At 52.3% G+C, this 13,350-nt stretch overlaps 2 protein-coding genes across 2 annotated transcripts in view; one reads left to right on the top strand and one right to left on the bottom strand.

The window, feature by feature from the left end:
• LOC107107487 (HLA class II histocompatibility antigen, DP beta 1 chain-like) overlaps window positions 1-114 on the bottom strand; it is a 10,575-nt gene extending 10,461 nt beyond the window's left edge. The window contains exon 1 of the mRNA XM_015407793.1: window positions 21-114. Within this exon, the coding sequence (XP_015263279.1) occupies window positions 21-114 (94 nt within the window). The remainder of the gene's footprint in view (window positions 1-20) is intronic.
• Window positions 115-2,596: 2,482 nt separating this feature from the next.
• On the top strand, window positions 2,597-8,113 carry LOC107107489 (mamu class II histocompatibility antigen, DR alpha chain-like). The gene is made up of 5 exons (XM_015407795.1): window positions 2,597-2,696; window positions 3,019-3,276; window positions 4,090-4,368; window positions 7,430-7,580; window positions 7,908-8,113. Exons 1-5 carry the CDS (start codon window positions 2,624-2,626, stop codon window positions 7,909-7,911), a joined length of 765 nt encoding a protein of 254 aa, XP_015263281.1. The 5' UTR covers window positions 2,597-2,623; the 3' UTR covers window positions 7,912-8,113.
• Window positions 8,114-13,350: the final 5,237 nt, after the last annotated feature.

Below are 13,350 nucleotides of genomic sequence, written 5' to 3' on the forward strand. Positions count from 1 at the left end.
CCCCCCCCAGCTCCCCTTACCTGATGTCTTGAACCTCCTCTCGGCTCCAGGGACCAAATGCGGCCCCAGCAGCAGCACCAACAGCGTCTCCAGCAGGATCAAGCCGGGCCCCATGGCTGGCCCCCGGAGAAAACCCACGTCCAGCCCCGGTGGAAACTTTGACAGCTCACTGCGGGGCGCGGGGGGGGAGAGAGACTTTTGCCTCTTAAGTCCCGAGGAGTGGGCGGGGCCTGAGCCCAAAGGAGTACCAATGAGAATTCCCCCTGAGGCAGCAGCATCAGTCTCCGGGCAGGACCGCCGGCAACTGCTCTCCTTCGGGAAGATGTTTTTTCAGGGAGAGTGTTAAAGTGAGTGTGCTGCGCGCATCCAGGGGGTACGCCGAAGAGCCCCGTTTCCTCCTCCTACCCCCATTCTTTCCCCTAGGCAGTCAGCGCCAAACCCCACTCTTCGCTCGGGGGCGGGGGGGCACAAGCAGTTTGATCTGTTTGTGACTGCGATCAGTCCTATTCAACAGCCTTGGGACCAGTGTTCCCTCTAAGTGGAGTTGGTGTGAGCCAGCTCACAGGTTTTTTAGCCTCCGGCTCACCCGTTTTTGTCTTCACTCAGGGAGGAGGGCTCCAGAGCAAACTGATTTATGCAGCAGCCAAATCGCAACTTTCACTCCAGGGGCTCACAAAGTGGGATTTTTGCTCACAAGACTCCACGGCTTAGAGGGAACATTGCTTGGTGCCCCTTTCTGTTTAGCTGATGGGGAGCAAACAAACCTCTATACCCCACTTTTCTCCCATCTTTAAAAAGGGTTCAAGAGGAGATCTGGGAAATTACAGGCCAGTCAGTCTGACCTCGATACCGGGTAAAGTGGTGGAAACCATTATTAAGGAAAGAATTAGTAGGCACATAGATAAACAAAACCTATTGAGGCAGACTCAGCATGGGTTCTGTAAGGGAAGATCTTGTCTCACTAACCTGTTAGTGTTCTTTGAGGGGGTGAACAAACATGTGGACAAGGGGGATCCAATAGATATTGTTTACCTTGACTTCCAGAAAGCTTTTGATAAAGTTCCCATCAAAGGCTCCTAAGTAAGCTCAAAAATTATGGGATAGAAGGACAAGTCCTTTTATGGATCAAAAACTGGTGAATTAATAGAAAACAGAGAGTATAAATGGGCAATTTTCTCAGTGGAGGGTGGTAAGCAGTGGGGTACTGCAGGGATCAGTACTTGGTCCACTGCTTTTTAACTTGTTCATTAATGATTTGGAGTGGGGAGTAAGCAGTGACATGACTAAATTTGCACTCCACAGGGATCTGTCAAGGATGGGCAAGTGGGCATCAACATGGCAAATGGGGTTCAATGTGGCCAAGTGCAAGGTGATGCACATTGGAGCCAAAAATCCTTAATATAAATACACATTGATGGGGTCTGAACTGGCAGAGACTGATCAAGAGAGAGATCTCGGGGGACGGCAGAAGACAGGAAGGCCTGGCGGGAGCTGGTCCATGGGGTCGCGAAGAGTCGGACTCGACTGTGCGACTGAACAACAACAACTTAACCACTACACCAAACTGGCTCTCACCAAACTGTATCAGTACTACAGACCTCCACTCGAAAGAAGAAAACATGGTGGAGACCCACGGGAGCCAGAGAAGGAAATAACCGTAGAAAAATATAAAGTATTATTTTTATACATAGGAAAGCACCAAGAAAATGGTCAGCCCTACCTTACAAGCATGTCACATCAGCTATACAGCAAAGCTCTATTAGCATTGATTCATTCATGGTATTTAGACAGAAACTCAGGCCCATAGGCATAAATTCCACTATAGTTTTATGTATTTTCATGTTCTGCGTTCTGTTTATATTGCAAGTTGCCTTGAGTTCTGGAAGGCAGTGAAAACATCCTGTTTTAAATAAACAGACAAATCCACAAACAAACAACCTGCTTTGGGGTCTCTCACTGAGAAGACAGGTGAGGTGCAAGGGAGTCAGAGACGGTGGAGGAGTCCTTGCCGGGCAGGCAGAAGGTCCCCCGGGCTCTGTCCTTGGTGCTGCTAGACTGGGGAAAGACCCTGTGGAGCCCCAGCCAGCAAAAACTGCTGCTGGCCAGACCAGGTTTGGGCCCGCTTTCTCCCCCCCCCCCCCCCCCCCCCCTTCCCCCCGGCCCCGGGGGAGGGCGAGCCAAGCACCTTCTGGGTTCCAACGCTCCCTCTAAGCTGTGAAGTCTTGTGAGCAAAAATTCTGCCTTGTGAGCTGCTGCTGCTGGCATTAAAGGTTGTGAGCCGAGCGATTTGGCTGCTGCATCAATCAGTTTGCTCTGGAGCCCTCCTTCCTGAGCGAAGACAAAAATGTGTGAGCCAGCGGCTAAAAAAACGTAAGCTGGCTCACAATCACTCAGCTTAGAGGGAACACTGGCTCCATTTCAGTCTGTCTGTCTCTTGGTCTCCGTTCTGGAGCTCTTCCACCCAGCAACAGCCGGGTCAGCAGCCGAGCCTTTTTCTCATTGGCTGCGGTGGCCCAACTCCTTCCCCCACCCCCCACCCCGGCCGGGACCGGGCTGAATCCGGCGCCTCTGCCCCGCAGTCTCCATTGCTGCCTGGCTGCGCTGGACACCTCCCTCCACTGAGATGGCCGCAGGAATGGGGGTCTGGGCCGGGCAGCTGTGGTTGCTGGCCATCTTGGGGGGCCACCTGGTGCCAGGTAAGAGCCCCCCCCGCCCCCCCCCCCGAGGTACCTGCAAAGTGCTGATGTGGGGGGAAACTTGGCAAGGGGGGAGGAATTAATAGGAAGGCAGATCGGAGGGGCTTGGGTTTCTGGGGGGGGGGGCTGAGAATCACGGTAAGCGAGAAGAGATTTGCAACCTGGAATGCTCTGCTGGGGGGCGGGGCGGGCGCGGGGACTTCCCCAGCCAAGAGGGTTCCCCGATCTTGCGCGTGTGACTGGTGGGGTGAGGAGCCCCGACAGTCTTTCTGGCTCCCGGTGAGCCCCTCTCTTTTCCCTTCCCTCCCTCCCGTGGGTGCAGCAGAGGAGGTGCTGTCGGGGGTGGAATTCGTCCAGCGGAGCCTGAGCTCGGAGGAGGGGCCCGGCGAGTACCTGTACGACTTCGACGGCGACGAGATCTTCCACGTGGACCTGCAGCGCAAGGAGGCCGTCTGGCGGCTGCCCCGGTTCGGGGAGCTCACCGGCTTCCAGGCCGAGGGCGTGCCGGGGGACCTGGCCATCCTCCGCTCCAACCTGGGCGTCCTTATGAGCCTCTCCAACAACACCCCGGCCCAGAACGGTACATCCTGTTATCCGCCTTGAGCCAGCGTGTCCAACAAGGAGGGTTACAAATAATAGTAATAATAATACCGCGGGATCCCTGGGGCTGAGAAAGGGCCCTTTATTTCCCGGTGCCAGGGAAACCCTGGCTCAGTCCAGTCTTAGATGCACCCCCAGCCCTGAAGCTTCTACTTCTGAGTAACCTGCCTCACATGGGGCACATTCCTGAGGCTAGGGTCCAAAGAGTTTATTTATTTGTTTACCAGATTTGTACCCTGCCTCTCTCCCCAAAGGCAGCCCAAAGTGGCTTGCATCTCTGCTCCTCCACTGTCTCCACGCAACAACCCTGCGAGGCGGGTCAGGCTGAGAGTGCCTCATTCAAAGTTATGCAGCAAGCTTCCCTGGCAGAGCGTGGATTCGAACCTGGGTCTCTCAGATCCCAGTCTGACACCTGAACCCCTACACCACACTGGCTTTCAACCATCAGGGTCAACTCACGGCTAAACATGGGAAGAGTCTCCTGCTGCCCAGTGATGGTGCGCTGCCCACTCCAGTCCCCTTCCCCCTTTCCCATCCTCCTGAGAGATCCTCCCCTCTTGGAACCTGCCTGGTGGGTCTCCAGAGCTGATCCTGTGCCAGGCGGGTCCAGACAGGGACCCCCTCCTCACACTGACATGGACCCCAAAGTCCAGGCAAGGAGTGGGGCATCTTCTCCTTTTAGGGAGTGAAGAGTCCATTCTGGGACCCATGAGGGAGCTGGGAAGGGTGACCTTGGCCTGGGACCCAGACCTGCGACAGAACCTCTCCTCTGTCTCCCTCCCTTCCCTTCTAGTGCCCCCCAAAGTGATGGTGTACCTGGAGAAGCCGGTGGAGCTGGGGGAGCCCAATGTGCTCATCTGCCTGGCAAACGAGTTCTCACCCCCAGAGATCAACCTGACCTGGGTGAAGAACGGGCAGGAGGTGCAGGCCACGGAGGAGACGGACTTCTACCCCAATGCGGACCACTCCTTCCACAAGTTCTCCTACCTGACCTTCGTCCCCAACGCCGAGGACATCTACTACTGTCGGGTGGAGCACCAGGGCCTGGCCCAGCCCCTCACCAGGGAGTGGAGTAAGGATCGGGGCCGGGGGTGGGAATCAGGGCCAGTGCGTACCTGAGGGGGAGGGTCCTCAGTAGTGGACCACGGCACCATGGTTGGTGACTCCCATGTGTGTCACAACTACCGTGGATATAGATCAAGATGCACAGTCGTGTTAGTCTCTCTGTAGCCGTAAAAAAGCACCTTAAAGGTATAAACTTTTGTGAGTCACTGCTCACTTCTTCAGATACAGCGTTCTAGCTGTATCAGAAGCAGTGAGCCGTGACTCGTGAAAGCTCCTCCCCTGCCACAAATTTTTGTTAGTCTTGAAGGTGCTCCTGGACTCTGGCTCTTTTCTACAACTGTCATGGATCGCAGGCCACGGAAGGACAGCCACATGAGCTGAGGGCACCTCAAGCACAAGACCTTCCAGGGGAGGCATTTCACACCTTCAGCTCACAGAGTCTCCTAGGGGTGAAATGTGCATGTGTGAATCAAAGCCCTTTTCCCCAGGCTGGGCAGGAGAGAACCCATTTCAGGATTCAGTAGTGATGGCCCAACAAACTCTTGGTTTTGCTTGCTTGCGAGGGGCCCGGAAGTTCCAGCTGGGCTTCAATTGTGATGGTGGTGGTGATGATGGTGATGATGCCTTGTGAGCTGCTGCTGCTGGTGGCATTAAAGGTTGTGAGCGAGCGATTTGCCTGCTGCATCAGTCAGTTTGCTCTGGAGCCATCCGTCCTGAACTAAGACAAAAATGTCTTAGTAATAGGTGGTGGTGGTCTCATTGTCATAATTTATAGCCCACCTTGTTCCCTGAGGCTCAAGGCAGATTACAACATAAGGAAAACAAGCCGATCAGACAGCCGAGTCCTCCCATAGGCAATGCTGGAGGACTGGGTCTATGGAACTGGGAGGAAACAACACAAATGAAAACTAGTCTAAGGAGGGACACATTGTCACACAGAAAGGGGGTTACAAAGGTAGAGGACAGCCAGATTTTAGTCCACCCTGTTGTTGGATTCTCTGGACTTGGTATTGCCAGGGAAGAACCACGGAAAAATAGCAGAGTGCTCAAGGGCTTTAAAGGAGCTGCGGTGGCTCAAGTGGTTAAGACGCTGAACTGCAGGCTGTGGAAGGTCGGTAGTTCAGCAGTTCGAGCCCCGAGTGTGCCGCATGACAGAATGAGCTCCCATCTCCAGTTCCAGCTCCTGCCAACCTAGCAGTTCGAAAGCAAGAAATTGCAAGTAGATAAATAGGTGCCACTTTGGTGGGAAGGGAACAGCGTTCCGTGTGCCTTGGTGTTTAGTCATGCCAGCCACATGACCACGGAAACGTCTTCGGACAGCGCTGGCTCTCCGGCTTTGAAACGGAGATGAGCACCGCAACCCTAGAGTCGGACTCGACTGGCTTTCAAGCAAGGGAACCTTTACCTTTTTTACAAGGGCTTTAACGCAGCAGAGCTTGTGGGGCTGGGTGTGGCAACAGACTTACAAAGTCACACAGCAGTCAGTTCTAAAACTAATTAAGCAACTTTTATTAAAGGAAATACATGCTGGAGAGTGCAGGTAAGAGACAGGGATAGATTACTTATTTCAGCTAACAAGATGGTGTTGGATGCTGGATGCAGGTCCAGCCTCCATGGCGCAAGATGGAGACCATGTGCCCTGTTTGTGTGTGTGTGCGTGGGAGAAGAGAGAGTTTGGGAGCGAAAGCAGAGGAAATTGCCCCTAAGAGTAGCATTCTGCTTCAAAGGAAAGGATCAGAGAGCAGGAAGGAAAGGATGCTCTGTGTGTCCTGACCCTTCAATCTGTCTAAACTCTTTGGTGCCATCTTCTCAAGTCTGAGACAGGAGACAGCGCCAAAGTCCTCCAATTCCAGCACCAATATTTTGGGGGGTCTGAGCTTTCAAAAGTCAAAGCTCCCTTCCTCTCTCACTGTGCCTCCATGCTAATGAGGGAGGGGCCGTGGCTGGCACGCAGAGGGTCCCAGGTTCAATCCCCAGCATCTCCAGGGGTCATGGATCAGGTAGGAGGTGATGTGGAAAAGCTTTTCCAGAGACCCTGGGGAGCCACTCCCTGTCCGACTGACCTTGATGGACCGAGAGGGTCTGATTTAGTTATCAGGCAGCTCCATGTCTTTATCCCCTTAAACTTCATCTCCTTTGAGCTGATCCTGCCTGAGCCCACTTCCCTGGCCCTCGCCCAGTGGGTGCTACTCATAGTTTTTGTGCATGAGAGAGTATTCTCTGTGTGTGTGTGCGTTGTAATGGTTGACTTCTGGCAACCCCTTGTGGCGCTTGGAGGTGGCTTGCTATTGCCTGCCCCTGTGTCCCAGCCCTGGCATTCCTTGGAGGTCTCCCATCCGAGTACTTGCCAGAGTTGACCCTGCTTAGCTTCTGAGATCTGACGGGATCGGGCTTGCCTGGGCTATCCAGGTCAGGGGATGCTACTCATACTTTACCCTGACAAACGATGCAGTGACACCCGGGCCAGGGCTCTTTTTGTAGAAAAAGCCCAGCAGGAACTCATTAGCATAATAGGCCACACCCAGCAGCAGAAATTCATTAGCATATTAGGCCACACCCATGACAGCAAAGCTCATTAGCACATTAGGCCGCACTCCCGTGTTACCAGAAGTGTGGTCATCCAGCCACACCCACCTTTTGCTTCTTATTCTGTTTACCTTGCTTGTTGTCAAAACCCAGGGCTTTTTTTGTAGCAGGAACTCCTTTGCATGTTAGGCCACACCCCCTAATGTAGCCAATCCTAATGCGTTTCTGCTGTTGGGTGTGGCCTATTATGCTAATGAGTTCCGGCTGGGTGTGGCCAGCTGGAACTCCGTTCCTGTGCGTTCCTGCCCAAAAATAGCCCTGCGACTCCCAAATATACATGAGAAACTGCACGAGGGATGGAATCAGCACGGAGAGGACCACTGCTCTTGACTGTCTCCGCCGGAGGGTTTTTGGGTCAAAGGGGGGAGCTGAACTCTTAGCGATGGCCCCCGGGGATGCGGAATCCAAGGGGCAGAGATCGTGGGGGAGGAGCCGGAGCCGATCCCCGCTTCTGCTTCCGCTAAGCCGTCTTCTTCCCTTAGATGCCGACACGGCCGAGCCCCTTCCAGAGACCGAGGCTAATGTGGTGTGCGGTCTGGGACTGGCCGTGGGCATCGTGGGCATAATCGTGGGCACCGTCTTCCTCATCAAGAACCGGCAGATGAACGAGGCCAACTTCCGCCGGAGGCCCAGGTGAGTCCCGCCTGCAGTTGCCTGTGAGCTTGGGGTGGAAGGCCCAGAGATGTGGGGGGCGGGGCGGCTCACGCTGCCAAATTTGGGGGAGACACCTTTCCCTGTGCCTGAGGGGTGCAAGAAATGGGGGAGGAGTGTGGATAGGAAAGGAGGAGTGGGAAAGAAGATCTCTGTGTCTGAGAGGGAAGAGCTTGCAAGGCCATACCTGAAGGGGGGAGGGGGGAGTCTGGCTCTGTGAGAGAATCCAGGGGACTCTTCTTTGGGCAGAGTCCTAATGTCTTTGGCCAGGCGCATTCTCACACCTGCCCTGTTCTCCTTCTCTTCCAGGTAATCGAGGGCAGATGTATCACTCCCTTCCTCTCCAGAACTGCGCCTGCCACTTCCACAACCCGCATTCTTTGCTCCTCCTTTCTTGGCAAAGCCTTTCCTCCTTGATCAACTCAGAGAACTGTGTGGGGGGTTTACTTTCCTGATCCCCAGCAGCCTTCCACGTGGCTCCTCCTGCCCAGTTTGGTGTAGTGGTTGTGTGCGCGGACTCTGGGGAGATTTATTTATGGTACTCAGTACCACGCTTCTATGACTTGGCAAGACTCTGCTATATTAACCGAATATCCCAATATAAGGACTCTCCCCCACCACCCTACATACCTACCCCCTCTGTCCACAGGCCAGTGATTCTGGGCCCCCATCATGAGTGGCGTTTGGGGTCCTAGAATCACCAAGACCGCCCTTGAGTGCAACTCTAAGCGTTTCAGACTCCATGAAAGCTAACGTAAGATTGCTGTTTAAAAGATCAACAACCTCAGATATGCATTTATTAATGTATTTTAATGTATTTATTGTCTTAGTGTTTTAAGTGTTGTTAGCCGCCCTGAGCCGGTCCTGTGGCTAGGCGTGTCTGAAAACTGACACCTCTTGCTCTGATTTATTGCGTCGAAATGTCTGTGCTGTTGCAGTCCTGAGTATGCTGTTCAGGCGTGTATCTGTAAGCTGCAGACCTACGATGACGCAGCAGCAGCAGAACTGGAAGAAGAAGCAGAAGACAGCCAGTTCCACTGCGGGCCTGATAGAAGCCCACCGGGGGCCTCGCCTGGCCCCCGGGCCACATGTTTGACACCCCTGCTCAATAAAACTCCGAGTGAAGGGCGGGCTATAAATCCAATCTCTTCTCTTCTTCTTCATATGGGGCCCACACTGCAATGGCCCTGCAGGTGGTCACCCAGGAAGGAGTGAGACTGTCCCCCCCCCAGCCATGCTCCCCCCAAAGACAGACTCCCAGGGGCCGCTGGCTCCAGCCCCCAGTCAGCCCACAAGAAACCCTGTTCTCTTGCCTGGCCATTCATGGCACCAGTAGTTTGTATTCCCGAAGCTTCAGGGTCTCTTCCCAAGGTCCTTGAAACCTTCCAGTGTGTGTGTGGGGGGGGGTGCAGTTGGGGATTTGCAGTGAGATGCTAGGTTAGGAGGTTAGGAGTTTGGGAATGCTCCTGGCTTTGGCTGCAACTTGAGTCCCGACCTGGGTAAACCGGGTTCCCTGATCTCACCAGATCTCAGAGCCTAATCATAGAATCATAGAATCATAGAGACCCTTCCTTGGCCGCGACGACCTGGCTACAGTGATCCATGTGACGGTCACCTTGAGGTTAGACTACTGTAACGCTCTCTACATGGGGCTGCCTTTGGCGAAGATCCGGAAGCTGCAGCGGGTGCAGAATGCGGCGGCCAGGCTGATGATGGGTCTCCCCAAGTGGGAGCACATCCAGCCTGGGCTGAAAGCGCTGCACTGGCTGCCAATAGCATACCGGATCCGTTTCAAAGTGCTGGTACTTACCTTTAAAGCCCTACATGGCCAGGGTCCGACTTACCTGAGGGAGCTCCTTTCCCCACATATACCCCCAAGAGCACTTCGGTCCGGGGCACAACATCGCCTGGTGGTTCCAGGCCCCCGGGAGGCAAGGCTCACTGCGACTAGGGCCAGGTCCTTTTTGGTGGTAGCCCCTATCTGGTGGAATGAGCTCCCGGAGGAGATCAGGGCCCTGCGGGACCTTATGCAGTTCCGCAGGGCCTGCATGACGGAGCTCTTCCGCCAGGCTTTTGCATAGGGGCCGCCACTACCACCACCACCACTGATGTGGATAACATCGGGGTTAAGGATGGCCCGGGAAGATCTGCCACAATTTTGCATGACTGATATCACCAGACTTACTTGCTTGGGATCAGCTATAAGACAACATCATCCCCAAAACTGTCTGTTTACCATCATTGCATATATTCGGGGACCATCCTGCTTTCAACTGAGTATCATTGTTGTTTGTGATTAATTGTTATTAATGCTGATATTGCTTTTATCCTGTTTTATATGGGCTTTGCCCCTTGTAAGCCACCCTGAGCCCGTCTTGCGGGGAGGGCGGGGTAAAAATCCCAATAAATGAATAAATAAATGAATGAATGCTGTCTGTCTCATCCCACTTTCTGCGTATTTGTCGAGCGGGCAGGGGTTCTCTCAGCCTACTTCTGGTTCCAAAGAATCTCTGAGAAGAGCCTTCTAGAACTGCTGATAGGCCAGTGTCGGCCATGTGATTTCTACCATGTCAGGGATCTGGAGAGAGCCTGCTGTGGTTCTGGGCATTATACTATTATGGTGTCTGCAATCTCACAGTGAGCAGTATGTTAGTGAGGAAGGAGAGCTGACTGGGCCTCCTTGGACTGCCTCCTCTCCTGTGAGTCAATGAGGTAAATCTTCTCTTGGCATGAGGGAAAGTGATGGTGGGAAGTCCATCTGCTCAGTTTCTCTGCTGTAAATGACACAGGATTGGGGCCAGTAGAAAACGAAGCACCCCTGGAGAGTTCTCAGAAAGTCCCTGTCAGTGAGGGATTGGACACGATCCACCCAGGTGTGGGCTGGCAGTAAAGCCATCAGGAGACTGTGCTTGGAAGATTCGGCGCTCACCGTGAACCTGGTATCCCCATCCCATTATAATGAGTTTGGTCCTGGGAAGGATCCCTTCAGCACTTCAGCAGTCCTCAGCGTAAAGCCAAAGCTTCCTCAAGAGCAAAACACCCCCCGCGGTCAGGCCAGGTTCTTCCGTGATCACTGCAGATTCGGGAAGGGGGGGATTGCTTGGGGCATGAATTTTGCTCTATTAATATGCTCTGGGTGAGGCCTCTCCATGGCGATAGCCCTCCCAAACATTTCTATATAATCACTTTTCTGAAAAGGAATAAATTGGACCTTTGTATTGTCAAGAGAGGAGCTGCGGTGGCTCAAGTGGTTAAGACGCTGAACTGCAGGCTGTGGAAGGTCGGTAGTTCAGCAGTTCGAGACCTGAGTGTGCCGCATGACGGAGTGAGCTCCCGTCTCTGGTTCCAGCTCCTGCCAACCTAGCAGTTAGAAAGCAAGAAATTGCAAGTAGATAAATAGGTACCACTTCAGTGGGAAGGTAACTGTGCACCTTGGTGTTTATTCATGCCAGCCACATGACCACGGAAACGACTTCGGACAGATCTGGCTCTTCAGGTTTGAAATGGAGATGAGCACCGCAACCCGAGAGTCGGACTCGACTGGCTTTCAAGCAAGGGAACCTTTACCTTTTTTATTGTCAAGAGGCTCCTGAGTCTTGTTGCTTTGTGTTACAGCCTGGATGCCTCCGAACCAAAAAACTGAGGAGAACCAAAAATATGCCGCCAGGCCTTTCCCAGGTAGCAAACACACCTTTGTGGCTGAGTAGAGTGCAGGAAACAATCCCGACTCTCTGAAGAGAGTACTTCTATGATGTTTATTTTGTACACTCGGGATGTCACTTAGGCCACGATACTCCAGTTCCCTTCAATTTTTGGCACAGCAAGTCCCACAATCGTCCTGGAATTGTTGGCCAATTTTGAAAGTCGTAGCTTTATTTTCGGATGAGTTATGCTTGCCACAAATACTCTTAGTATCTATTGCATATAGCCGGGGGGGGGGGGTTTCCTTCTGGAAATGACTGAAGCCAGGATGGGGTTTTTTTGTATCACAAGTCCCATAAGAATCCTAAAGCCGGTGATTAGTTTTGAAATGCCCGGAATTCTCTTCTTTTTAAGATTTATCACCGTTTATTGATATTTCAAAAATAATACAGAAATACAGAATTACAAGAAGAAATTACAAAGTTTTGCAAACTAGAGTCAGAATATGTTTCAATATGGCCCCGGTCACACAAGCGAGATAATCTTGGGGGGGTGAGGTGAGGCTTTTTGCTCCTGAGCAAAATGAAGCACGGTATGTTGATCAGATCAGACATGTCCCTTGAGGTTCCGCACACATGCCGTCAGCCGCGATCACACGTTGGTGGGGAAGCGTCGCAAAGAAGGGCGAGGCAGTTCAGCAGTACGCGTTTGTGCGCATGAGCAGTTCGGCGTTTGCGCGCATACCATGGAGGCTTACGAGAAACATCTGGTGGGACGCGGATGGGTGCCAGATGCGACGGGATACTAGCGCTTCCACGATCTGATGCCCGCTCGTGCTGCACGTTTTCCAGAAAATAGTGCACTGACGCTTGCCAGATTTTGCCGTATGATCGCGCCCTTTTAATCCGCCTGGCAGTCGTGCCTTTCACGCAGCAAATTCTCCATGGGACCGGGACCTGTATTACTCATTTAGTAACGGGAGGGTAACAATAAAACAGTCCTAATATTGTGACAGTATCAGCAGTGCTCATAAGAAGTGAACAGTGTTTAATAAAAGTTGTGTACTCTTTAAACCTAGCAGTTCGAAAGCAAGAAATTGCAAGTAGATAAATGGGTACCGCTTTGGTGGGAAGGAAACAGCGTTCCATACACCTTGGTGTTTAGTCATGCTGGCCACATGACCACGGAAACGTCTTCGGACAGCTCTGGCTCTTCGGCTTGGAAATGGAGATGAGCACCACAACCCTAGAGTCGGATTCGACTGGCTTTCGAGCAAGGGAACCTTTACCTTTACTCTTTAAAGAGGTTTCTAAAACCATACAAAACACGAACTTTTCAGCCACATGAAGAACATACATCTCTTTCTTGGGCAAGAGCCTGGTTTGTCAGACTCAAAAATGACCACTAAATCTTAGTCTTTAAGGTGTTAGAAGACTAATTTCCCCCCCACAGCTGATTAATATAGCTAGTCCGTCAGACTTCCTCCACACAGAATAAAACTAACAGCAGAATATGGTATTTTATTTTATATTCATAAAGGATCAGGTAAACATCAATGATGTTGTTAGTGCAACACAACCAGTTTTGCAATGCCTGGCATTGTTTTCTAATGAGTGATACCTGTCACAAAGAGACAAACTTGGCTCCCCTTGCAAACACCCTGGGGTGCAGGAGGGTCCAGATCGAAGGCGGGCCAGGATGCTCCGGTTTCCTTCATTTTGCGGGGACTGAAACTTGCCATGAGCATGTCGAACTTGCTACGCAATTTTTCAAGCACCTAGTTTAATGTTCCGATGAGCTATGCCTGCAACAAAGAGACGGCGAGAGCCCAAGCCAGCCTGATCTTGTCAGCTCTCAGAAGTTAAGCAGGGTCGGCCCCAACAGAGAATGTCAGAGTTGATACACAGAGGGAGGTGAATCACCTCAGAACGTCTCTTGCCTTGGAAACTTCTTCACCCAAATGGTCATTAACACATGGAATTCACCGCTGCAGGAAGTGAGCTGCAATCACACACACTAAATAATCCACTTTCAATGCACTTTCCAACTGGATTTTACTGTGTGAACTGGCGGTACCTATTTATCTACTTGCAATTTCTTGCTTTCATAC

This window comes from Gekko japonicus, unplaced genomic scaffold (assembly GCF_001447785.1).
Source record: "Gekko japonicus isolate JY-2015 unplaced genomic scaffold, Gekko_japonicus_V1.1 scaffold2857, whole genome shotgun sequence".
Taxonomy (NCBI): Eukaryota; Metazoa; Chordata; class Lepidosauria; order Squamata; family Gekkonidae; genus Gekko; species Gekko japonicus.

Excerpts from the sequence above, each read along its gene's own strand:
- LOC107107489 (XM_015407795.1), top strand. The coding sequence starts at position 2,624 with ATGGCCGCAGGAATGGGGGTCTGGGCCGGGCAGCTGTGGTTGCTGGCC. Across the intron at positions 3,277-4,089 it reads CAACACCCCGGCCCAGAACG|TGCCCCCCAAAGTGATGGTG; the intron begins GTACATCCTGTT and ends CTTCCCTTCTAG. Across the intron at positions 4,369-7,429 it reads GCCCCTCACCAGGGAGTGGA|ATGCCGACACGGCCGAGCCC; the intron begins GTAAGGATCGGG and ends TTCTTCCCTTAG.